Source organism: Phycodurus eques, chromosome 1 (assembly GCF_024500275.1).
Source record: "Phycodurus eques isolate BA_2022a chromosome 1, UOR_Pequ_1.1, whole genome shotgun sequence".
Classification (NCBI taxonomy): Eukaryota; Metazoa; Chordata; class Actinopteri; order Syngnathiformes; family Syngnathidae; genus Phycodurus; species Phycodurus eques.
In genome coordinates, this window is record NC_084525.1 from 31617253 (window position 1) to 31643929 (window position 26677).

Sequence of the window (26677 nt, forward strand, 5' to 3'; positions counted from 1 at the left end):
CTGGTGTCTAGGTCTGTCATTTGAGCGGCTCCCTCGACTGGCAAAGCCGGATAAAGGGAAGTCATCGGGGGCCGCTTTTGGGAAGGTCCGTAATTGGATTTAGTGGGTCAATTTGTGGCTCTTTTTCGCTCCGAACAGCTACCATGGCAGTGGACACCGCACAAATCTTGTGAACATTTCTCCTAAATTTTTTCATTCTCTTCTATTTTCTTATTTAAATCTCTTTTCTCCATCCACCCTGCAGTGTTCAACTTTTCCTTTTTCCACTTTGCCCACACACTTTTAAATTCTGCTTGTGTCTTTCAATGCCAGCCAACAACTGACCTTCTATTTCAATCCACAAATCCTCCAATGACTTCTGGTAATCACTCTGATAAATATCGCATTCATTACCTCTACACTCGACTGTCCAATTCATACCCTAGGGTTTTGGTGGCACACTCATCTTATTCTAAATCGGTTTTAAGAAGAAGAAGAATAACTTTTTATTGTCATGAACATGCATGCATGCACATGAAATTTGTTCTCTGCATTTAACCCATCACAGTGAACACATACACGTTAGTGTGTTAGTGAATACCGAAACGTCACAGAATGGAACCGCGGCCGATTTCAAGTCAGTCTACGACGGGACTAGTAGGCACCTCGTTACCCTACTTCATCTGTTACCCTGACCAGTCAGGCCCTCTGTTACCCTGACTTCCAATTAACGCAACAATAACAACATAATGTCTTAGTAACTATTGACAATGAAACGATTGTACCACAAATCTCCCAAATTTCACAATTTCCAATGAGCAGAATTCGTGATATAATTAAACAGGTTTCTGCTCACCTCCATCTGTCGGTGCACCGGGGAGATTGCAGTCAAACTGAATCCCTGTCCACTCCTCTGTCCTTTTATCTAATGTCCTTCCAGGATCACGTTGGGGTCACCATTTAAAGGAACCTGTGTTTTAAAATCACCTATTAACTCTCGAAGTTCCATGCATGTTCATTTTCGTGAAAGAACTCCAATTATAACGATCTGTTAAAAGCCAACCAATTTATTCCTGACAGAGGAGTCTATACATTTTTTCAGAGCTCTGGGTCAGCAGCTACCCTTATCTTAGCCTCAGCAGAGATAGTGTAGACTGAACAGAGCTATCTGTTCCTGCCCCAGACGTATACAATGTTTCAAAGATGAAGAGTGGAATCGTCTTTGTCTGATTGGTCCAGGGTCCATTGACATCATCATTGATATGCAGAATGATAGCAATTTGCCGCTGGTGCCAGACGCTGTCTCAACATTTCTTGCTTCTCAAAGTTTACAGCAATCCTTTGTAGCCACAGTTATCTCCGACAGACGTTGCCTGTGGCCTCCACCTGCACCCTTCTGGCAGCTTTCCAGCAGCACACCCCCACATCCTTATCTGATTTACATTTTATCCTCCTCGCAACAAAGCACCAATGTTCACGCGCAGACCAGTTACACAATAAAACCGTATATCACATTACACTTTATAAATACATCTTAAATATAAATTTAAATATTCAATATGTGTAGAGCTGGTCCACTATTCCATGACCAGGACAAAAACAACACTACTCCTCCTGAATGTAAGATTCAACTTCCCAATGAGCCCTCCTCTCCAGAAACCCTGAATAGACCTTACCAGGAAGGATGAGGAGTGTGAGCCCCCTGTAGTTAGAACACACCCTCTGGTCTCCTTCGTAAAAAAAAAAAAAGGGGGGGGGGGGCACCACCCCAGTGTGACAATCCAGAGGCACTGTCCGGATGTCCAGGTGATGTTGCAGAGGTGTGATAACCAAGAACCCAGAACTTTGAGAAACTCTGGGCAGATGTCATCCACCCCTGGGGCCCTGCCACTGAAGAGCTTTTTAACCTCAACCCCAGAGATAGGAGAGCCCACCTCAGAGTCCCCAGACAATGCTTCCTCCAAGGGGCGTGTGAGGTCTTCGAAGTATTCTCTCCTCAGCCTTTGACTCACAACATTCCGTGTCGAGGTCAGCAGCACCTCATCCCCACTATACAAAGTGTTGATGGTGCACTGCTTCCCCCCACTGAAACACCAGATGGTAGACCAGAATTTCCTTGAAGTCATGCGGAAGTTTTCATGGCTTTGGTCTCGGTCATGGTCTTCTCCATGGCCTCAGCAAACCTCCCCCACACCTGGGTTTTTGTCCCAGCGACCACCAAAGCTCTATTCTACTTGCCCTGCCAGTACCCATCACCTGCCTGCGGAGTCCCACGGGCCAGAAAAAGCCTGATAGAATTCCTTCTTCAGATTGATGGCATCCCTCATCGCCAGCGTCCAACAGCAGGTGCAGGCGTTGTTGCCACCATACGGACCGACCACCGGCTGCCTCAACAATGGAAGATAATAAGACAGAACTTGGCCCATTCGGACTCAATGTCCCCTGCCGCCCCCAGGAGTTGCAAGAGGTGGGAGTTGAAACTCCTATGGACAGGGGAATCTGCCAGATATTCCCAGCAGACCCCGACAATACTACATTTGGGTCTGCCAGGTCAGTCCGGCATCTTTGCCCACCATCGGAGCCAACACGTCACCATTTGGTGTTCAGTTTACGGCTCCAATCTTCTCTTCACCCATAATGGCACGACTCCAAAGTCCATTATTGAACTGTGGCCTAGGGTGTCCTGGTGCAAAGTGCACGAATGGACACCCATATATTTGAACATGGTGTTTGTTATGGACAATCTCTGCCGAGCACAGAAGTCCAATTACAGAACATCAGGTTCTGGAGGAAGGTGCTGACCTCCCAGTTAATTCCTTTCAGGTCTCACTGTCATTGCCCATGTGAGCACTGAAGTCCCTGAGCAAAATGAAGGAGTCCCTAGCAGGAGTATTTTCCAGCACTTCCTCCAGTGGTATGCAAAGGTTTGGGCACCCGTTAGGAAAATCACTGCATCAATTTGTCCCTTGCTAAGGTTTTGAAGCAGCAATTTAATTTGATCATATGTCGTACCTTATGGAAACAGAAACATCTCAGTAGTGAATAATTTTTATTGGTCCAACATAATTTTTTTTGTATGTGCATTTAAGCATGAATAGGCATGTGCATAAATTTGGGCACCCTAAAGAAGTCTATTGTCCAGTCTATTAGTAGAGCCACCTTTTGTTGCAAAAACAGCCCGTAGATGCCTCCTATAGCCACAGACAAGTCCCTGAAGTCTGACAGGTGGTTTTTCAACCATTCCTCCATACAAAATGCCTCCAGCTCAGTCAGGTTTCTTGGCTTCTGTGCTTCTGGCTTGTCCAGACGTGCTCTTGCATACCTCATGCAACTCTTGTGACGAACACTCCATCGATCCATCCATTTTCTGTACCGCTTATCCTCACTAGTGTCGTGGGCGTGCTGGAGCCTATCCCAGCTGTCTTCGGGCGAGAGGTGCGGTACACCCTGAACTGGTTGCCAGCCAATCGCAGGGCACATACAAACAAACAACCATTCGCACTCATACGCACACCTACGGGCAATTTAGAGATGCCAATTAACCTACCATGCATGTTTTTGGGATGTGGGAGGAAATCGGAGTACCCGGAGAAAGCCCACGCAGGCATGGGGAGAACATGCAAAATCCACACAGGCGAGGCCGGATTTTGCCCACTGTGCTGCTTGACGAACACTCAGGAAAGGCTTTTTGGGTATCACCCTTCCAATGAGCTTTTCCTGGTGCAAAGTACGTTGGACTGTGGAGCGATGACCAACTACACCATCAGCAGCCAGATGTTCTTGTAGTTCTCTGGTGGTGGTCTGTGGTTTGCCTGTGACCATTCTAACTATCCTTCGTCTGTGCCTTTTCTGTATTTTTCCGGCCTACCATATCATTCCTTCACAAGGAGTGTTCCTGTAGCCTTCCATTTCTGCACTGCATTTTTGACTGTGGAGACAGAGAGTCCAAACCTTCCAGATAACGTCTTGTGTCCTTCTCCTAATTCATAATAATGATAATAATAATAATAGGTTAGTGGAGAGTTGTTTAGAGGCCCCCATGTTGCCACTCTCTCAAAAAATAACCTAGGACAAGCACAGCGAGCAACTACCTGTGTCAATAGACTTTTTCATGATTGGTTCCACCTGTCTTTGTAACTGATGGTCTACCGAGCTAATCAAAGACCCTACAGGTCTTGAAATTAATTTGAATAAAAAGGTGCCCAAACTTTTGGAAATCCCATTTTTTTATATTTTATTTGATTATAATGAAACTATGTAGTGCTTTGATTATAATGAAACTATGTAGTGCTACTTCAAATCAAAGTAGGACGTTATCAAGTTTCTTTATTAAGTTAACACTATAGCGACTATTAGGGGTTGAACCGATTTGTCAACGAGTTGACTTTATTACACCATATAGATGTTTAAAGCTTGAAGTCGACTGATCGATAAGTTGTTTATTGCGGGGCATCTTGTTTTCCAATCGGCTAATTTACAATGGACTTTCGACTCACCCGTCTGCTGCCGTCGCCGGGCTGTAACGCTCTTTGGAGCAACAAGGTGATATCTTCATACGTCGGTGCTGGTCAGAGAGTATGAAAATAAACTGGTTGTGGATAGCAATATGAACCTCAGGTTATGAGGGGAACCTTGAGAAACATCAGGACATGATGATGATGGCAACTTCATGTATTTTGGGAGGGGGGACCTCCAGGGCCTTCTTGCCTGGTGCCACCACAGGGTCTAGAAATGCCCCAGCATCTGTTTCTCGTGGGAGCTACAGTGGCAGAGTGTTGGGGCACTGACTGGGGGACGACCCTGTGCCGTCTTTATGAAGGCTAGCAGCACTACCGCTATGCTCCCAGTTTCTTTGCTGACTGGAGTGGTGGCAAAAAAAGACGGTTACAAATGTTCTTTACCCCTACTTTGCACTGCACTGGCATTATAAAATTCTAAATCACTGTAAAATATCAAGGAATTCCATCAACATGTTATTAGGGTATTTGCATTAGTGTGTTTATAACTAGGCAGCATGGTGAAAGAGTGGTTTGCACATTGGCCTCACAGTTCGAAAATTTCTGGATTCAAATCCTAGCTCCAGCCTTCCTGTGTGAAGATTGCAAGTTCTTTATGCTTTTCTAAGGAAAATTACACCAATAACCAGTAATATCTGGAAGACCAATAATATCTGGAAGAAAAATTATGTCCATATCGCACATACATTTTGAAAGAGGGTCCTACATGAAGTTGCTATGTGAGAGCCCAGAATCAGCACTTGGAGCCACTTACTGAAGACAAAATGAAGGCCGCAAGTCTCACAAACAGGCAGCAACAAGCAGGTGATTGTAGTGAAAACATCTCCAGTGAGGAAGCCAGAATTTGTCTTTGGAATGCAACTTAGCAACCTTATCTCGTACCCAGGAAAAATTCTCAATCCTTAGTGTGGGTTATCCTGATATTCTCAATTTACAACATAAATGCGCAATCTAATAGTGATGAGAAGGCATAGAAGTCATTAAACTTGGATGGAACAGTAATCCATTTTTAACCTACCCAGTTCCTGGGAGCTCTGTATATTTTGGGCCACTAGGAATTAATGGCAGTCAGAATCAGCATGAACAAACAACACAAAATCACACAGACTTGTCAAAGTTATTATTGTAGAATACTTAGTTTTTTTTTTCTTTCATACAGACAAAAGGTGTTGGACTTAATTCCCGATAAATTATCTTAGCTTTTCATACAGTTTGTCTACAGTATACAGGTGTTTTTCCTCATATATATAGATATTTATTAGCTTAAATAACAGGCAGGTAATTTTTTAATATATTCAATATTCTTTGTTTTTTTTTTGGTCTTTTTTATTTCAGCACAGTTCAGGCTGCATTTTCTGTCTGCAGAACAGCTCTGCATTGTGTAAGAAGGGGGACCAGTTCACACCCCAAATTTACAACAGTATGGATAATGAATAATGTGAAAGCCTAAATTTCTCCCCGGGCCGTAAATACTTGCGGCAGATCTAAAAGAGCAGCCTAAACAATGCACACACAGAATGCATTGCACTTCTGCAGTCTCTAGCTCTGTGCCACCCTCCAGTTTTCCAGCCTCATTTTGTCCAGTCCTTTCGATAATAACAAGGTACATTTCTCTCCTGCTTATTTACAGAGTCTCCACTATGGTCTCAAGATACTTGAAAGCATCTCGGCTCCTCTGCACACTTCAGGGGCTGTTCACTGGACAGAAAACACAGCCCTCAGAATATGCTCCAGAGAATGTGCAATGTAGGTTTTCCATCAGTGGGAGCACCGGTGGAGAAAATCAGTCATCATAGTAATGTACAAGTGCTTCTTTTTAGTTTTCCCTCTCCTTACAAAAAGTAACAGGACTAAAAGGTGGAACAAAAGCATAAAATAGAGTAACAGGAACACAGTACCTGTAAATTAAAGTTGCATGTGTGCACATTAGGGGCGAGCTGTACAGTTTTGATACAGTTGTACAATTTCTAATTTTGGATAAATATATTCTTTTTCACATTCTGCTTTGCCTTCTGTTAATCTATCTCACAACATCATAATGTAACATGGGTGGACAGATGGACAGAAATAGCTGGAACTGGTCCATCTAATTTACAACACTGTAGATTTGCTCCGTATGTTTGGTGTGCGTGTCTTTTTGTTTACTGTGAGAAGCACTGACAGAGCTGTGCTATGAGGCGCTGAAATAGACAAAGTTAGACTGGAACAGGTGTGGTTGTGTGTGTAGATGAGAGAGAGCAAACGTGGAGAGTTCATAGCACACAGTTGTGACAGTAATCTAAATGATTTACCTACACATAAAGAGTGACATTAATGATACCAAAATGCATGCTTCAAAACAGACAGAGTAACACAATGCTACCATCCAGGTGTGGCTGGCAGCCATGATGATGATGAGCATTCAAGAAGACAAGAGTTCTGTACAGTTACGGTTTTCTCCAGAGAGCCTTGCGCCCACCCTGAAACAGAACTAGCAGGACACAGGTATTCCTGCTCTGTTTTTGCATGTGTTAGCATCCCTGTTACACTGCAGTTCTAATCTGGGGTACACGTAATGACATGTCAGTCAGTTGCATATTATCCGCCCTTGCCTTTTTCTGGTGGTGGGTCCGGTCGGGAAGTCAACAGGAGAAACGTATTGGGAGGTGGGAGGACAAGGAGGTGGTGGTGATTGGAGGGTGGGAGGTGATTTGCATTGCGTTGCACTCCGGGGCACCATGAAGTCAGCAGTTTACCCACACGTGGTGCAACATGGGATACTGCAAGACACTCTTGTTTGGAATTTGTGTAATGTTCCACAGAAGGTCACGGTGATGAATGTGGTGGAATGTGATGACCCCGGCTCACATGGTCTTTCCATCATGTATGTTGCCAAAGATTTGTGTACCTGTGTTGTAAGCTTAAAACATTTCAAGTTGTTGCCATGATCACATAAAGAAGCTTAGTATTGCAAACCAAGAGCACGTAACAGTAATTCAATTGCGACTTTCAAAAACGATTTGGAAGTCGTCGACATGTCTATAGCAGAACTATAGTGTTACAATTGACCCCAGAGCCAAGGACATACTAAATATGTCCACTCGTTTCATAATGTGTGCATTCAAACTCTCTGACACATTATAAAGCACATAGCTCATATTTCTGTAAAAACGAAGTGCTGTTGTCTGTCTGTAGAGTAGCATAAAAACAGTTTGACTGTACAAGACCGTATGGGTCCGTTCACTTCCCTCCCTTTATCGGGCAAGCAACCATATTTGGTAACTTAGACAGGAGTTCACAATGGACCCCATACGCCTCACTATGAGGCAGTAAAAATGCATTATTTCCAGCAGCAGAAGATTAAGGAAGATGATGAATTGTTTTAAAAGAAGTAGAATGAAATATAACAATTTTAAAATGAAATTTAGTAATAGTAAAGTCTTGTAAGGTACTCCAATAATTGGCTATTAAAAAAAGAATAAGAGTAAAAAAAAAATTTAATTGAGGTGGAGATGGCCTGGTGTGGGGACAATTGTAACGCTTCTGATTTTAGAGCTGTTGAAAGTCACACTTTATAAATTATACGATAAAAATGAAAAATAAGTTGTTGGGTAAAATGCTGTAGGTCTCCCCCTATTATTATCCTTTGTAAATCAGCAAGCTGGTTAGTCTTGATGTGTTCTGCGTCGAGTTTTAAAGCAAGAAAAAGCAAAGCCTAGGAGAATAGGGATCTTCTCATTCAACCATCAGCTGCTCACATAACTGCTGCCCAATGATGGGAAATTGATTTGATCGAACCGATTATGCGACAAACAACGCTCTCATTGGTTATACATAGAGTAGTAGGTCTGTAAGGGCTTAGGGCCAAACCAACAATGAGTTGTTAGTGTTTATGATTCAATAATCAGTCAATCTTATTTGGTGGTGCATGATGGTGTTGACCCTATGACATGTGAGCAGGAGCACGTTTGAGGTGAGGGTCAGTCTTAAAGGGCCATAGTCTGTGCATGATGACCTGATGCCATTTAAAGGGATAATGCTTCACAAGCATTCCAAAAAGAGAGATTAGGGGGACATGAGCCAAAGCAAAGCGGGGGAAGAAGAACCGCAAGACGAGGACGGAGAGGAATTGAAGAGCCTTACAGTATTGAGACATAAACCATACAACAGTTCATCATATGCACGGGGCCACTATACTCTATGTATAGACGTGTACATCCCACACAGACAACATATGTGGACTTGGGGCAGCATTCAAGGATTGGCGACTGATGACAAGTTCTGTATTGTCGCTTCCCAATTATTAATAAAAAAAATAATATAATATATACATATGTACTGTATATATATTTATATAACTCCTTCCTTTACTATTAGGCCTAAATGAAGGGTATCTGTTTGAATGATTATTTTTTTTCCCTTTTCAGAAGAGACAAGACAGCGCGCATATTGAGAGCAAGAGGGAGGAGTGATAGGAGGTCAAATTAAAAATAACATCATGCTGCAGGGACAACGAGTGAAGCAATGTGAAAAGGGATGAGCACCATTATGTTCAGAAATGAATGAATAGAGATAGAACGGATGAGGAAGTTAAAGCTTCAACAATTATATTACAAGCAAAATGAATTGTTAAACGTTTTGAATGAGAAACCAGATAATTGTTGCGTACGGTGGCTGTGGTGTCATGGCAGGAGAGCAGGTGAGGTCACGGCAACCATACTCAATTACCACCAGTAGGAATGAAGGGATTCGGCCCGTTGCCACATGACCCAGGTCTGATGACCCTTTGAAAGATGGATTTACGGCAGGGACGCCCACTGTCTCCAAACCCACCATCGGCGAGTGAGTGAGGTCAAGGCGGGGTGGGTGGCTAGTGGATGAAGGGGAGGGAGTGGTAGTTTGAGGGGGGTCAAAGGGCTCGATAGTGACAATGTTCACGTGGAGTCGGCAACCATTGTCCTTCCCCCTCCTGTGTCGCAAGAGAGACTGGACGGAAATGTCACATGTGCGTCCTCAAGCTCTCTCCTCTGCTCCCGTTTTTCCCTCCCCACCCCAGGACTCAGTTCCGCTTCTCCCCGAGCCACTCAGTTATAAGGTGGTCTCCACACAGTAGAGGTGGGCTAAGTGAGGGGTTGGGGGTTTCCCCAGCCGGTCCCTGCTATGATGGTTGTTGCAGTGTTGATGGTGGTGATGAAGGGGGGTTTGCTTGCTAGGGGTTTCGGTGTTGCTGTTGTGTTTGTTGGAGTGGCCAATTGATGAAGTGCTGCTGCTGCTGCTGTTGTTATTATTTCGATTGCACTGGGTCACTGGGAGGCTAAACTGGCGGTACGGACGGGTAGGACGGGTGCGGCCCGTAGGCTGGGGCTGAGTGGGAGGGGGTGGCGGCTTGCGAAGGGCCGGGTGCACGTGCTGATATCGGCTGAGTTCTGATTCGTCGTCCACATCAGTGTCATCAATCAGCGGGATGTTGTGGATGAGGTCATTGATGAGGAACTCCGGGTGGGCCATGAAGTTGTGGATGGAGTTGCGGGATTCTGGTTTCTCCCGGCCCTCGTACAGTGAACTACGGAATGCTTTCACCACTCGCATCTGCCAGAAAGACGGAAAGTGTGGGAGAAACCACAAGAAAAAGAGAAGAACAAGTCAGACACTCAACTGAAAAAGAGTCAGGGGAAACCCTCAAAGACCGACTGGTCTCCTCCAGAAGACACACAGATACAAACGGACAGGCACTCAGGGCCAGGTGGCTAACCTTTAATGACAACACAGTAAGTTTAACATAACTTAACTATATCCTTATTTTCAGACCGTTGGTCAAGCTACACTCCCTAAAAGTATTGGAACAGTGAGACTGAAAACCTTTTAAGTTTGACCTCAAAATATGAATATGAGGAAAGAAATTAACAGTTCAACTTTGTATTTACATCTGCATCTGATAAACAACTTTGTTTTATTTGGAACAAAACACCGTATATTTACATGAGCAAAAAGACTGAAATGAATAGGACATCATATTTAGTTGCAAATCCTTTACTTGTAATAATTGCATTAAGCCTGTGACACATTGACATCATCAAATTTTGTATTTTTCGTTTGTGATGCTTTTCCTAGCTTTGACTGCAGCCTCTTGAAGTAGTTGTTTGTCTTGGGCACTTACTCTATTCAGTCTCCTCTTCAGCAGGAACAATTTATGCTCCATTTACTGTAATTATCTTGCTGCATGATGAAGGACCTCCGAATCGGTTTGATTGCATCTTTCATTAAATTGGCAGACACAATGTTTCTGTTGACTACTTTTAAGTTAATTTTGCTGCTGCCATCAGGTGTTACATCATCATTGAAGATTAGCAAGTCAGTCCCCGAAGAATCCATGCAAGAGCAAGCCATGACACTCCATTACCTTCACTGTCTTTCACATAAGCTTGCATGTACGTTTTGCATCATGAGCACATCTTGTTTTCTCCAAACGTTGGCCTTTTCATTAGTTTAAGGTGCATTTTTGTCCCTTCAGATCCTACAACTTTGTCCCCGAACCTTGGAGGCGTTTCTGTGTACTTTTTTCCAATTCCAGACGGGCCTGCTTATTTTTTCCCGCTAATGAATGGTTTTTCTCTTGTGGTGTAGCCTCAGTTCTTTTGTTTTTGACGTCTTCAGCAAACAGTTTGTGATACCTTCGCTCCTGCCCTCTGGAAGTTGTTGTTGTCACTAAAAGTCATCACGGGGTCTTTTTTTTCAGTTCGCACAATGTTTCTATCATCAACAGCTGCTTTTTTCCTTTATCTACCCGTTATGTCTGTTACTTAGTCTACCAGTTCTTCCAAGCTTCTCCGGGAGATTTCAATTTGTTGTGCTTTGTAAAGCGCTTTGGGTACTGTGACGGTGTCGATAAAGCGCTATATAAGTGCAGTCCATATATCATTTACTGGCTGTGGTCAATGTTTCTGCAATGGCTCTGATTGATATTCCATCTTTTCTCAGCTTCACACTTGATTGTTTTTAACCCATAGACAGCTATGTTTTTTGTTTTTTTTTATGGTGGTTACACCTAGTATACAGAGTAATGTCAACAAGCATAAACCCCTTCACAGGCAGCACTCCAAGCGGAAACCGAGCATACATAATGAGTGCTTTTTATTGTTTGCATAATAAATGTATTAGAACACACATGGCTAACAAAACAGACGTGTCAGTCTCTTGTTCCAATACTTGAGCTCACATGAAAAACGGTTGAATTCAAACAACAGGTGAAACCTTCAATATGATCCAGATGTTAATACCTGAAAATAAAAGCTCAAATCTCGATATCACGTCTCATATTTATTGATTGATGTCAACACCAATTTTCTTCAGTCTACAGCCATTATAAGGAATTCAGCCTCATGGTTCCAGTTCTTTTGGGGCCTACCTAACAGCTGTACCAAATATATCCCGTGTCCATCAACAAGTACTTTTCAGTTAGTTGGAGATTTGTGACGGTTTGACTTTAGGACATTTTTAGCGATAATGAGAATCTATTTAGAAAGGAAGAAATTGAATTTCTTTGAGTGAGACTTTGGATTTATCCCACTCAGAGCCAAGACGGAAACTATCACAAAGCGTCGCTCTGACTTGCAGCTGGTTGACTGAAACAGGATGCTGTCGTGAACTGATGCCTACCACGTTTGAAAATCCAGGTTATGAGAATCCACAGAGGTTGAATCAAAGGCAACTGGACTAACATTTCATCATCAAAGGTCTCCTCAGTTCTATCTGGTAGAGAGTCTCCAAATGTAACTCCCAGGTGGCACCGACAGGATGAGTCTATCCACTTGAGTCCATTCATCCATTCTCCGTCCTGCTTATCCTCGCTAGGGTTGCGGGCGTGCTGGCGCCCATCTCACCTGACTCTGGGCGAGAGGCGGAGTACACCCTGAAATGGTCGCCAGCCATAAAGAACCATTCCCACTCACAGTCATACGTACTGGCAATTTCAGAGCCTTCAATTAACCTAGGATCCATATTTTTGGGATGTGGGAGGCAACCGGAGTACTCGGAGAAAACCCACGCAGGCACGGGGAGAACATGCAAATGATTCAGTCATTGATGAATAGAAGTCTTCCAAATCCAAACAACGTTGTGCCACCAACAGAGGCCAGGACTCATGGGACATTGTGACGACACAATGAATCAATAAATTGATCAATAAATCAACCAATCATCCAGCCATCCATCCATCCATCCCCCATCCTTATCCCAATTAAGGTCACTTATGACTATGAGTTATATGAACACTTTCTAAGAGCTACTCCCTCCTTAGAATTACATTTGCAGGCACCCCACCAGACACAAAGAAAGAAGTCATTTGTTCAAAAGCCCAGAGAGATGTCTTAAAAACAAAAGAAGTCCAGTTGATTCAACCTGTACGGATTATTGTATCCCACCGTGGGACATATTGGATTCGTAGTGATCCGCTCGCTGCTTCTTTTATGTAGGCTCATGCATTTGCAGTTATTTGCTGTAAAATCATCTAACTCAGATGAAAAATGAATTCACTTCCGCTCAAGTACAAAGGCAGTCCACCTGATCTTGTGTGCTGCCAAAAGATGCGTTTAAAAAAAAGGTGTTTTGAAATGAGTTTGCTATTGACAAACACTTATGTCAGTTCTTACACACCAGACAAAACTTACAGCATCCACAAAGACCACAGAAGCAGAGAACACCTCACATTATACACACCTGATATGTGTGTGTGTGTGTGTGTGTTTGAATGGAAATAAAATACATTCACACTGTAGCACACTGGATAGCATGCATGCACACAGGTGAGGCCGAATGCCAGGCACACATGGAGAAAAGCAGTAAGAGTGAGTTAGTTGAATGTAGAATTAAATAAGAAATCAGCGAGTGACCACGCTCACACACGCGCGCACACACACACACACAAACAACCCGATACACACAGACACAGACACATGCAGCAGCCACTGTAACAGAATGGAGAACAGTCAAATTTTTGAAGCATCAGCATGCATTGGAAAGTTGCGCAATGTGAGTTCTGAGTCAGTCTGTTAGCATCGCTGTGTACATTCACTCACACACACGCACACACATTTGCTAAATGTCCTGCAGTCATGCAGCAGTGAGTAGCGAGCAGAGTGGAATCAGGATGATGCTGATGAGAAAGGTTGCTGCGGGACATAAAAAAAATTCAACAGTTGCAAAACCAGAAAGCAGACATCACAGTAGGTTAGAAGAGCACGTGATTGGTTAGATTGTTTAAAACAGGAGGTGAGTGGTTCAAAGTCAGCTGTGTCACGCGTCCACAGGCAGCCAGGTCATGCTGAATCAGATCATTGTCACTCACAGTCTCTCGCTCTCTGTCATACGAACACACATCAGAATGAGGTCCATGAGTGTATTGGGAAGTGCAATATGCAGCGTATGGAGTAGGCGTGCATAAAGGCATTCCGTTGCCATGGCTGTCGTTCCATGCACCCTTCCCTCAAGCCCAAACAGAGGAAAAGCAGAATGAGCTCAAAGAAAAGGAGAGAATTTAATGCAAGAATATCGACAGGCATGGGAAGACAGAGACTTATGTAGAGACAGTTTGGCCAAAAGCTTTCTATCAACTGCCACCGCGACTATTTTTGAAAGCTGCACAATCAGGCAGTCAATAGGGGCGATGTTGCAGTTGGCTAAACTCTGAGAAACCTCTACACATGACTCTGGCATAGGTGATAGACTGGCAGACAAGACAGATAGATAGACAGACAGACGGTCAAGCAGTAGGTTCAGTGCTTATCTGTTTTTCCAAAGACCCTGTCAGACAGTAGAAAAACACTTCATGCAGACTGAGAAGGTTTCAGAATGTTCTCACTTTGTCAGCATTTGGTTTGTTTTCATTTTTATCCCCGTAGGTAGAGTAAACATTCGAGTATATATCGCCCACAGTGTGACCAGAGAGACCTGGAGGTCAGGGCACTGTTGTGTTACTGCTTTTTCTCAGCTTCCCTCCATCCATCCATCCATCCCTTCCTTCCCTCCCTCCTTTCCTTCATCCCTCCTTGCAGCATAGCTTGATGGAAAAACAATCATGATTAAAAGTACATGGATAGAGGCACTGGAAGGTTGAGGCTGCTGATGGGAAGAAACTGCAACATAAATACAAAGAGAAGCTGTGAGGTAGATTACTAGTAAATAGTTCCCAAATCCCACGCTATATGAGCAAACTGAGTGGTACTGTCCTTTTGATATACGTGCTTTTCTCTTTAGCAGCACGTCACCAGCCCTCGCTCCAATCATTCTCTTTTTGTCTCTGGCACAGAAGGTGGAGGCTCACATCTCCTCTATGCAAAGATATGCAAGAACACAAGAAAAAATGAAGGAACTGAGGGGAGAATTGAGAGCAGACTCAGAGTAATCTTTTTTTCCGAACTCTGTTGTAAAGTCGGTAGATGAAACTTGGTCGATATGAAATGAAAACAAACTGGATCCACGGGGATCATCAAAGTCCAGCACAGCTCAGGTGGATGAAAGCACGAAAGACACACACTTTCTGACATGTCGAATCTAAAATGGTTAAGTCTGAGAGCTGGGGTTGCTTGGCCGAGAACACGAGCGGAATAGATAACTTCAGATAACTTCTCTGCCATTTACATGGCAGAGAAGTTATCTGAGCACCAGCAGTACTCAAAGGCAGAGCAATCCCTTCAGGTAACATGATTTTTATCAAGTGTTTGTTTCTTGATGAATTGCACACGATGATCACAATGATACCTTAAACAGGACATATTGTTTATATAAAAAAAAAAAAAATTAAAAAATAAAAAATACTTTTTATACAAATAGTTGGGCCTCTAACGTGCCAGCCTACCCATTCAAGCAGGAAATTAAACAACCAAGTGAATCTTTTGTTATGTGCCTATTTCTTCTTTGAAATACGAGAAACAAAAACTTTAGAGACATAGGCAGGGCTTGACATGAACACCTGCCAACCCACCAAATGGGGAGACTTTCCGACATGGCAGGTAAAAAAGTCACTCCCACTCGCCACTTTGGCCGCTGCCGACGACATGCACTCTGGCGGGGATACGAACCGGCAACTCTCCAGTTGCTATCATACGGTGGTATATAAATGTCAATAAACATGTCAGAAATGCTGGTACAAGTAGGGCCTGTCATGATAGCAATCTTTTTAGGAAGATATATTTTCACAAAAACTATCATGATAAACCATAGTATCATTGTTTTTTCTATGCCACTGATATAAAGGTATAAGGGCATAATAATTAAGTACATCCTTTTAGGAACAATAGAATATTGAACACTGGCATTGAAATGTAGAAGAATAAATCAAATACTTTAGATTAAAAAATTAAAATCAAACTGACTCAGGCTCTGTTCACAAAAAATGCACTTAAATGTTTGCCAATTTGGTCTGCGCCAAGCTGGGTGTTCTGGTGCAACAAGGGTGTGTCCTCGGAGATGCGCCTGGTGGAGTGACAATTTGGTGGCAGAAAGTCGGTCTAAACATACACCTGCTGAATACACACTTCTAAATCTCGGTGCTGCTGATCTAACGTGATTTTGGCTAATTTGATCAGGGCACAGGCAGACAGATACTGAGGTCCGCCGACATATTTAAGCCACTAGCGCTCATCACCAGCTTATTCTGTATTTACTGAGGGTACCCGCTCACATTGACTGTTGCCACAAGGGCCAAGAGAAGTGATAATGCTCCACTCACGCACAGATTGCTGCGACGATGCAGCGGCCTTTTCCGCACAGAGATTTCGCCGTCGAGACTTATGCTGGTTTTACACAGTTTACTGTATGCTTCATTGAAGAGCCTGAGTACACTGACAGAATTAATCATGGCACTCTGTGGTCCATAACCAATTTTAAAGCGCTCACACATAATTGTGTCTTTCATGCACGTGTAGGCTCGTCAGAGACCTGTCAACCTGCAGACTACAACAATGGCACATTTTAATTTATAAAGCTATCTTATAGTTTATAAATTGGAGCTTCTGAATGATCTCAGGGCTAACAAAACTCCTTTTAAATCTGCATTTTCTTGCATCTGGGTCATTTCAGTGCATTGTGCCAAATGCCAATTGGCGCTGGCCTCCACCAGAACAGTTTTTTGGGTGCGCTATCCCAAATTTGAAACACAATGTTGTGCAGGATGGTCAGATACAGTACATCCAATTTCCATGCAGTTGAGGTGAGTTAAATCAAACAAGATTTTGGCTTCTCCAAAATCAACGATCAACTGCATTCATGTGCAACTTGTTCCCTCAGACAGGAAGTACTGTGTGTAATTCAAAAGGGGTCGTAACAAACGCTGTTGGTGCAATATCCAGGGTTAGTTTGCGTTTTCCACTGACGATTCCAATTGCATCACTTTAATCTTCATTTGGCACTTATGGTGTTCTCCCAAATTTTCCATGGTGGAAACCATCAGCACTACCTAAAACCCAAAAACAAGGGCTGTTTCCACCCCTTTTACACCTGTTGCCAATGGGGCTGCAATCTGAATAAATCATACACAACACACCTACCAAAAGCCCACACAATCAGTTTAGAGTCAACGTGCAATTTAGCAGCCGCTTTTTGGGAGCTTAGTAAATCAGGTCCCAAGAGTCTCAAGACATCTCCAAAAACAACAAGGTCGCTATAATTATTGCGCATGATTCTTTTAAAAAAAAAAATTAAAGAGCGTCGCTAGTGTGGTCGGGAAAGTCATTAAATGTAGCTTCAAATTTAATAAATTGGTAACACTGTCGTCTTGGTAATAAAAGCGTCATACTCTGCATTTGCATGAGACTGAAGCCCCCCCCCGGCCCTCCCAACCGAATCATTTAAATCAGAGTGTGAGAAGTCGATGTTGATGATTTTGTATCAAGGTTATTATAGTTAACAAAATCAAATGAAATAACTAAAACTAAAATTGAAAAAAAAAAAATCGCACATGGAAAAAAAGGAAAATTTGAATGTTTTTACAAAAACAATAAGTAACTGAAACTCCATTTTACCTTTACAGAACTAACTAAAACTATAAGTATCGCAAAAACATGCTTTTTTTTTTTTTTTTTTGTCATTACAATTTATTCAAGAGCTTTCGGGGTTGATTTTAGGTGTACCAGTATTTATTTTGGTTCGGCCGTATGGTACAAGGAATGTCAAACAGTCGTTTGGGAATTGTAGGTCTTTTACTGTGTGTCGACGAGAAGTGACGTCATTGGACAGCAGCCAATAAAAAGGCGGTCCAATGCAGTAGCCCTGGTGCTGGCCACTGGTCGATGGATTTGATATGGCTCCCCTTATTTTGCCATTCTACTCAGGCTAAAATGTGACACTAGGTAACAAGTGCTCTCCTTTTGTGGTTCACATATGAACAAATAGTACATAGTAGAAGCGGGTATAAGTTTCAGGTAAATTAACCACTAGCGTTTTCCATCTATCTAGACTATGACTGTCACAAATCATGGCAAGTTGCTTGTAGTGGAAGAGGGTGATATGTGTGGAATACTTCAAGGAAAATAACAGCCACAAATCTGAAAGTAATTTAGCAGCAAGGGAAGGAAACCATAAATTAGCCCTTGGATTTGTTTTGTTTGTTTTTTACAATAATGGACAGAAGTCTACGTACACTACTTACACATATAAAAACTATTTTTTTTGAAAAAGGCCATACCATGAATGGTTTTACTGTATGTGCTGATGCATCTACTCTAACCTTAGAAGCAGTATTATGCACTGCACTTATTGATCTTCAATTTCTGCGGACTGTTACACAGTACCTGTATTTGATTTGTGAATGGTTGTTCATCTGTTAGTAAGTTAATACATCTTAAAAATAAAAAAAATTGTTGTGTTTTTATGACACAATACTAATTGTGACCTTTTTATTCATCTCACACTTGTTTTATTCTCTGTGTCTAACAAAAAAAAAACTCAAACTAACTCTGAAAATATTTTGAAAAAAATAAAATGTCATGTCTGTGTTTTAATTTCAATTATGTTGAGTTATGTTTCATGTTTTCCATGTTGTTCATGTCTTGTGTGCTCATTTAGTTATTGTGTCCATCTGTTCTTGTCAACCCTCTACCCTGTGTCATCCAATCAGCTCCCTCCAGCCACTCGCGTCTTGTCCACGTGTTCCTCATTGTCTCGTCGATTTGTATTTAGTTCCCTGGTTTCTTTCAGTGCTGGTCGGGTCATTGTCGAATGTTGTTTGTTCTTTCTGTAAGTGATGTCACTAGTCATGTGTCGTTTTGGGTTTACTCAAGTGTTTATTTGTGACTTTGATGATTGGTTTTGTGACTTTAGTTAGTTAGATTTTTCCATGCGCCTTGGTGGCCTCTTTTTGTAAATCTATTTTTTGTAATTTCTGCACTCCTGTCTGGCCTCCCTGCTTCCCTGCACTTACTTGGGTCATCCAGGTTTTGACTTGCCTTCCAACACGGCGAAAGCCCGAATCTGGCATTAAAAACTACGAAAAAACTAAAAAAATCTGCTCTGAAAACTAATTTCAACTCAATTTGAAAATAAAAGTCAAAAACAACCCAAAAAACTAACTCTAATGAAAAAGTCAAAACTATTATAACCATGTTGTATATTTTGACCAAAGAATGTCAAACTTAAGACACTTGGAAAGTGTTTAAAATTGTGGAGAAACAAAAGAAAAATAAAGGTTAAGACAGTGACGAAAAACGTCTCCTGTATATTTGTGGTGGTGTCATCCCACAGCTGAATAGAAAAATAATGCTAAGGCCTCACAAATCCCACTGGATCCCACTGACAATATCAAGCTTTACATTTGAGATGATGCAACACTCCCAGGAATCAACCATGACACTAGCAGAGCCCTCAAAACATTTGTCTGTCCAAGTAAGAGACTGTAAGCTTTTGTCATGCTGCTGCCAGGTGTTCACAAAAAGCTCTTCAAGGGTTACTGAAGGACATTACGTTTTTAAAAAAGTAAAATAACCAGCAGCAGCACACTTTGTCACTGTATACACACACACACACACACACCTTTATGTTACCTCTAACAGCCAGTCACGCAGTGTTTCGGCTCACATTTAAAGGCCCTGTGGCGAAAATAATACATTTCATGATGTACTGCAATCATGATGGAAAAACAGAAACTTTCTCAAAGATCAACAATGGGTTCTTTTGTTTATTATAGAATGACCAAAGTCAAGAAAGCAGTGCGGTTTAGCGCAGACGTGAGTGAGCCTCTCTGCCTATCCCCCTACATCACTCGAGGTGATAGGACAAGATGAAGAAGGAGGTAAAAGAGCATGAGGGAAGGAACAAGGTTGGAAAAGAGAAGCAACTGAGAAGACCGATGAGTAGACAGCACAAGCACGCACAAGCATGCACACACAGGGACACACAAAGACATCAAAAGCACAGGCACACACATCGCCATACACACGTCTCTTCTCACACACAGACTGAGAAACACAAGAGATTTCAGTGGCGGCTCTGGGTAGGTCAGCATGGGCATGCGCGCACATACACGCACACACACACACACACACACACACACACACACACACACGCGCGCACACACTCGCCGAACTGACATACAGAGAAATCAAGAGGAAACATGAGGTGAGTGGTGCTACTCTGCACAGGAGATGGGACAATGACAAAAATGGACGAAATCAAGGGCAAGGGAAATGACAAAAGAAAGGAGGAACAGGTAAAAGGGTTGAGAAAATCTAAAGAAATCTTATTGTGCTAGACAACAGCCTGTATTCAGATCTGGTACAATAGGTAACAACTCTACTTATAGACAAACAGTACATTTCACAGTCTTTATGGGTACTTTGAGCAAACAGAAAACCTGTAATATCTTCAGAAAAAAAAAAACAACATACAGCAAAGAGAAAATCAAGGGCCACATTGGAGAAAGAGAGAGAGAGAGAGAGAGTTAACAAACAAACGGGGCAGGGAGAGAAACTTTTTGGAGAGCTCAGGATGAGAGGCAAACGTGAGATGTTGAAGCTGGAAGTAGTGTTATCGGAATAATCAATCCACAACATGCTGAACAAAGGTGGGAGGAGCAGAAGAAGGAGGGGAAAAAAAAGCTGAAAAGGGAACTTGGCCAGTTAGAGAGTTAGGCAACAGCAGTGTATTTTAGGGCTTTTATACTCGAAGGTTTACAGCTTATAAAGTATTTTGGGCAGTCGTCTCAGAACGGTGTCATGCTTATTTTGTTCGACTCTGGTACATTAAGAGCAGGCGTTAAACACAGTAACCCGGCTTGACGTCATTGACACACAGTAAATAAGAGGTGGTGCAGCAGGAGCTGTCCTTTGCTCTGTGAATTTTGATGCTTACCTCCAGCCAGAATTCATGATATCTCAACTTTCAACTTCATTGGATAGGTTATTGCCTAAAACGTGAGTCGTCCTCTGGCAGGACTCTTGACACAGAAAGCAAAGAGTGAGAACCCTCCTGCACCACACTCAACACTGAACAATAAAACCAAACACACTCCGGACTTGGACCAGACCTGGATTAGGACCAGACCAGATCAGACCAGAATTGCACAGCTGGTCAGGACCGGGTGCTGTTTAGAAGGGAGAATAAGAGAAAAGAATATAGGATACGCTGTACACGCATGAGCAGTGGGAGTGCTGGAGGGGGGCACAACTATAGATAGTAAAATACTGCAAGTCCACGTGCCGTGCATGTTTGTGTGTGTGTGTGTGTGTGTGTGTAAGACTGCGTGTGTGCATGCTTTCGGAGGACTCACTCCCTGGGGCTGGGCTGGTATTGGCTGTTGCGGTGGAGAGAGCTACGTGAGAGGGGGTAGATATAGTGTTTACGTCGTGGAGCTGACTGAGCACGGAGGAGCGCCTTCTCACCGCTCCCTGAAACGAGCCACTTCGCTTGAATGTGCTCACTACCTCCATCTGCAGGACAGAGATAAAACAGCGGCACTCAGTGAGAGCAGGGAGGTAGCAGCCTGAGTGCGGAACCCTCTCGAGGTGTGTGTGTGTGTGTGTGTGTGTGCGTGCGTGCGTGTGTGTGTTGCCCACCCTTTTCCACATACTGCAGACATGCACTTGAGCAGTTTCCTCCTCTAGAACACTGCCTGTGGTCAGCATTGGTGCCTATGCTGATGCCCTTTTGCTGTCTTTCACACACACACACACACACACACGCACACACACAGGCTCTATTTTTCACCAAGTCATTCTGTATTTAATAAAGGTACCGCTAACGTTCAATTCTCCAGTCACGCATGGATCACTGCGTCCGCTTCCACATGTAGAGATGTCTCCATGCGCCGCTTTTAAAGGGGAGGAAAGAAGCTGCTTCGATTGGACAGGATTGAAGTCAGCAATGGTGACGCCCACACCAGGTCTAGTTACAGGTTAGAGCTTTAAAAATAAATAATAGCCAGTGTATCTTATATCTAATGGAGAGAGAGGGCCAACCAACCAACTGATAGAGAGAGCAATGATGAGTAGTGCAGCTCGCACCAGAGATGAACCTGAGAGCTGAAACGGAAACGGAATCTAAAGCTCTGACGGTAGTAACAGAGGTACAGTATGTCCGTAGACTACGTCACCTTGGTCCAGAACAGATAAAAACACGGCTTCAACAATTCTCTTCCTACAAAACAGAGGAAAGATAGTCCTAATCCTAACCAATTTTGTGGCGTAATTTGGTGACAAGTGTGTCGATATGGAATTCATTGAAAGGAACATTTATTATCAAGCAATACACCTAGGTATTTGTACACTGAAACTCTCAGTGATAGAACCGTTAGATGCAGAGATAAAAACATTATCAAGGTTAGGGACTTCAGCCTTTGAGAACAAGATGCCTTTCGTTTTGCTTCCATTAAGGACAAGCTTGAGAGAAACGAGCGCTTTCTGAAAACGATTAAAGGAGAGTCGCAAGCTTTCTACTGCCCGGGGAGCACTGTCAGCTATGCAATATAAGATTGGGTCATCAGCATAAAGATGATCATGACAGTTACTTTCGGGAGGCACTATTTTCAAAACCTATCATATGATATCATATGCACTGTAGGTATGCCTGTCCACAAAAGTACCAAAAGTGGGTCCAGCCTGCCCTTTCACAGAGTTTCTTCAAGCAGGTGCTGGATTTGCGCTAGTCACGAAAATAGAGCGTATCCACACACTCGTACATGCACGCACGCACGCACACACACACACACACACACACACACACACACACACACACACACACGCCTATCTCATGTTATAAAGCACCACCTCTAAGAGAATCATAATGAAAGTCAGAGCATAATGTTGGCTGTGTTGAAGAGAAGCACAAATTAGGGTGTAAAAAGCACAGCACTGAGAGAACAAACAACAAAAAGTCTTGTCACTCATACTGTACCTGAGTCTGTATGCGGTTGAGGCCTCGGAACCAGAGGATCTGTCCTCGACGCAGCTCTCTTTCGGCACAGTCGATCTCTTCTTCATCTTCTGCAAGCTCTTCCCCTTCCTCCTCTCCAGGCTCCAGACCGAGACCCGCTTCCTTCAGGCACGGCAGCCGCGCCGTCGGGACAGTGGCGATCACCTGGACGTCAGGTTGGTTACATTTTCACTACAGTCGGCGGTAGATTTCGCAAGTGTGACAACGTCATCCGGTATTAGTGTGGGTTAGCGTCATCGCAGGTGAAAATTCCACATAAACAGCTCTCATTAAACCAGCATGTTTAGACTCAACAAGCTGAAGAGGTTCTCACCTGACCCCAAAGCAGCTCTCCAACTCCAACAAACAGACACCAGAGCCACTGCTCCATGTTGAGTGGAGCACAACTGAATGGCTTGCCACCCCATTGCACAATCACAATCTGAGAGACACACACACACACACACAAAGACACACACAAATGAGAAATGACTGTATGAACATAACACACGGCACTGTTGCATTAACACGCTGGGAGTGGGAATGCAACACACGTGCGCTTCTCGGGATATGCAGTACACGGCATTCCAAACATTTTTACATCATTTGAAATATGAATATCTGAGTAAGCCTGTGACCTCCTCGGCAAACAAAATTAAATAGGCTTCATGTGGAAAAAAACATTTATCAAAATTCAGACAACATATTCAAACAGAGTTTTTATTACCAATTTTACAAAGAGTCACAACTGTTCAATATGCACACGTATGTGACACAACACATTTTGCTTTTTCCGCTTGAATTGTTTTTGTGCCATGTCCAAATCTGGTTACCTGTTGGTATATATTTATGAATTTCTTGAAAAATACATGCTGCACACTTTTCTTTGACTGTGTTCCATCATATTCTAACAGACAAAATGCCTTTTTATTCCAACTCAATGTAAGAATGAAAAAAAGAGGGAAAAAGTGAAACAAACTAATATTTAAAATATTTAGATCATTTAAGTGAGAATGTGAACATTTTTGGAAAATCTTGCAGTATTAGTGTACATACAGTGAAGTATTTGGCCTCTTCTTAATTTCTGATGATTTTTCCAGATTTATTACACTTAAATGTTTCATGTCATAACACCAATTTTATTTTCTCCCCCAAAAAACCCAAGTAAATATAAAATCAATTTCTAAATCAGGTTTTTATTTATTTGGGGGAAAAAAGGCACGAAAAAGTAAGTACCGTATTTTCACGACCATAAGGCATACTTATAAGTCTTAAATTTTCTCCGAAATGGATGGGGCGCCTTATAGTGTGCACAGAGTTCCAAAATCTGTAAATGTTGTTGTGGGACTTTAATGAGTGCTCCGCTTGACTGACTGGGAGCATTTCCTGCCGACACGCTGCTTATATATAGGAAGGCGGACGTGACTGAGGACAGCAAGTGGAAGTAAGGGTGCGCGTGACAGAGGATGCTAAAGACACGCCCCCAGTATGTATATAGTTCCGGTATGTGCATCGGTTTGACTAAGGACCCCCGAGAATGGCACCTACGAAGAGACAAGTTTACGAAGCACAGTTTAAACTGCAAGCTATCAGTTACGCGGAGGAACATGGGAATCGAGCAGCCGCGAGAGAATTCAAGATCAACGAATCCATGGTTCGCATGTGGAGGAAGCAAGAAAACGAGCTTCGCCAAGTCAAGAAGACAAAGCTGAGTTTCCGCGGAAACAAGGCGAGGTGGCCCGAGTTGGAAGACCAACTCGGGCAATGGATTAATGAGCAAAGAACAGCCGGGAGAAGCGTCTCTACAGTCACCATTCGACTGAGGGCAATAACGCTTGTAGAAGAAATGAAAATCGAACATTTTCAAGGAGACAGAAGTCTTTCGTTTTATGAAACGGCGCCATCTATCCATCCGGGCAAGGGCTAAGGTGGCGCAGCAACTTCCGGCGGATTACAAGGAAAAGCTGGCCATCTTCCGCTCCTACTGCAGTAAAAAGATTGCCGACAACCACATCCAGCCCAACCACATCACCAACATGGACGAGGTGCGGCTCACTTTCGACATCCCGGTGAACCACACTGTAGAGAAGAAGGGGACCACCACGGTAGCGATATGCGCAACGGGGCACGAGAAGTCGGCTTTTACTGTTGTGCTTGGTTGCCATGGTAATGGACAGAAACTCCCACCTGTGGTGATTTTTAAGAGGAAGACGCTGCCTAAAGAAAAGTTTCCAGCCGAAGTCATCGTTAAGTCCAATCAAAAGGGCTGGATGGACGAGGAGAAAATGAGAGCGTGGCTGAGTGACGTGTACGTAAAGAGACCGGATGTTTTTTTTCCACGCGTCACCGTCACTGTTAATCTGTGACTCCAAGCGCGCCCATCTCACAGCCGCTGTGAAAAACCAAGTGCAACTAAGACTGGGAGGCAACGCCGGGCGAGTTACTCCACCATATGTGAATGGATTGTGGATGCCTGGGCTAAGGTATCTGCTTTGACTGTTGTCCGAGCTTTCGCGAAAGCCGGTATCATTGCTGAATAGCCCCCCGGCAACGAGACCGACTCAGACATTGACGAGAGGGAACCCGACATGTTTGATGGAGAACTTGCCCAGCTGTTCATTTCGGATACAGAAGATGAGGACTTTGATGGATTTGTGGATGAGGATTGATAAAAAAAATAACGTGAGTACATTGTTAAATACTTCAATAAAGTACAACCGAACATCTTTGTTGGATGTTCAAATTAATATTAAAATCAATCAATCTATCTTTGGGAGAAGGTACACATGGTCAAGACATGAGTGTGTGTAAAAATTTAATGCACTGGGAATAAGAGGATTTCACTGCTTGAGTGATAATGGCTTGATATGACAAGACAGACTCCTGTCCCTCAGTCAAGCAGGGAGCAGCATTTAATTTTACCCACATATTTCGATCTAATGTGAAATAAAACAAAACGTGGCAGATGACTGTTGCTGGGATCGCTGTGTGTTTCGCATTGATCAACACCATTTGAAAGCTGTGATGGTAGCGCAAACAAAACAATGCCTTGATCGTAGCAAAGATGTTCTGATATGACCTTCAGCTGCATTAATTGGACACCCTGTAACTCTATTAGATTCTTAGCATTGATGCAATGACAAGAGACACGCAATCTTGTTGAGAGAAAAGCGTCCGCCAAATTAGATCATGATAACTTTCGACAAAGAGCTGCATCTTACGCTACCGCTCTCAAGCCTCCTTCTGCCTACCGCGCTGAAATCTCTCTCAAAATCCTGCAACAGTGTCACACCTGAAATCACCGCCATCTCCCTCCTTTCTCTCTCATTTCTTTGTTCCCCTGGAGAGCGAATAAGCACCGAAGCACTGCTTTGGCTGCTCGTCTGCTCTTTTCTGTGTACTCACAATATTCCGGTGTGGTACTGTCCCTCTCTATTTAATTACCTAGTTGAAACACTTTTTAAAACAGTTGTCCTCAAACCTTTTAAACAATGCATGCATGCTGGTTGTGCTGCTCAGTATGGTTTATTGATAAGCACGCTTGTCATTATGGTGCACTTTGCCATATTTATTTTCTTCACCATGCACACTCAGCCAACATTAAGGTTGATGTGAACTGCATACACACCTATGACCCTGAGTTAGCCATTTACTGGTCATGAAATGGTAACTTAAGTGGGTGCTTAAAATGGACACCTTCAGACCTTGTCTGAAGGTGTTCCCGCTTATTATCCCATTCATCCATCCATTTTCAACACCGCTTATCCTGGTCAGGGTCGCGGGACGCTGGAGCCTATGCCAGCTGA

At 43.1% G+C, this 26677-nt stretch overlaps 1 protein-coding gene across 11 annotated transcripts in view; it reads right to left on the minus strand.

The window, feature by feature from the left end:
* Nucleotides 1-5601: 5601 nt before the first annotated feature.
* Nucleotides 5602-26677, minus strand: part of atp2b3b (ATPase plasma membrane Ca2+ transporting 3b) — a 64398-nt gene continuing 43322 nt past the window's right edge. For 6 of the 11 annotated variants that reach the window (XM_061687748.1, XM_061687777.1, XM_061687767.1 and 3 more), the window contains 3 exons: nucleotides 23206-23313; nucleotides 22854-23036; nucleotides 5602-10064 (listed from right to left, as the gene is read on the minus strand). In XM_061687748.1, the coding sequence (XP_061543732.1) occupies nucleotides 9564-10064; nucleotides 22854-23036; nucleotides 23206-23313 (792 nt within the window). In that variant the 3' untranslated portion in view covers nucleotides 5602-9563. The other 5 variants (XM_061687806.1, XM_061687784.1, XM_061687813.1 and 2 more) reach the window with 4 other exon arrangements.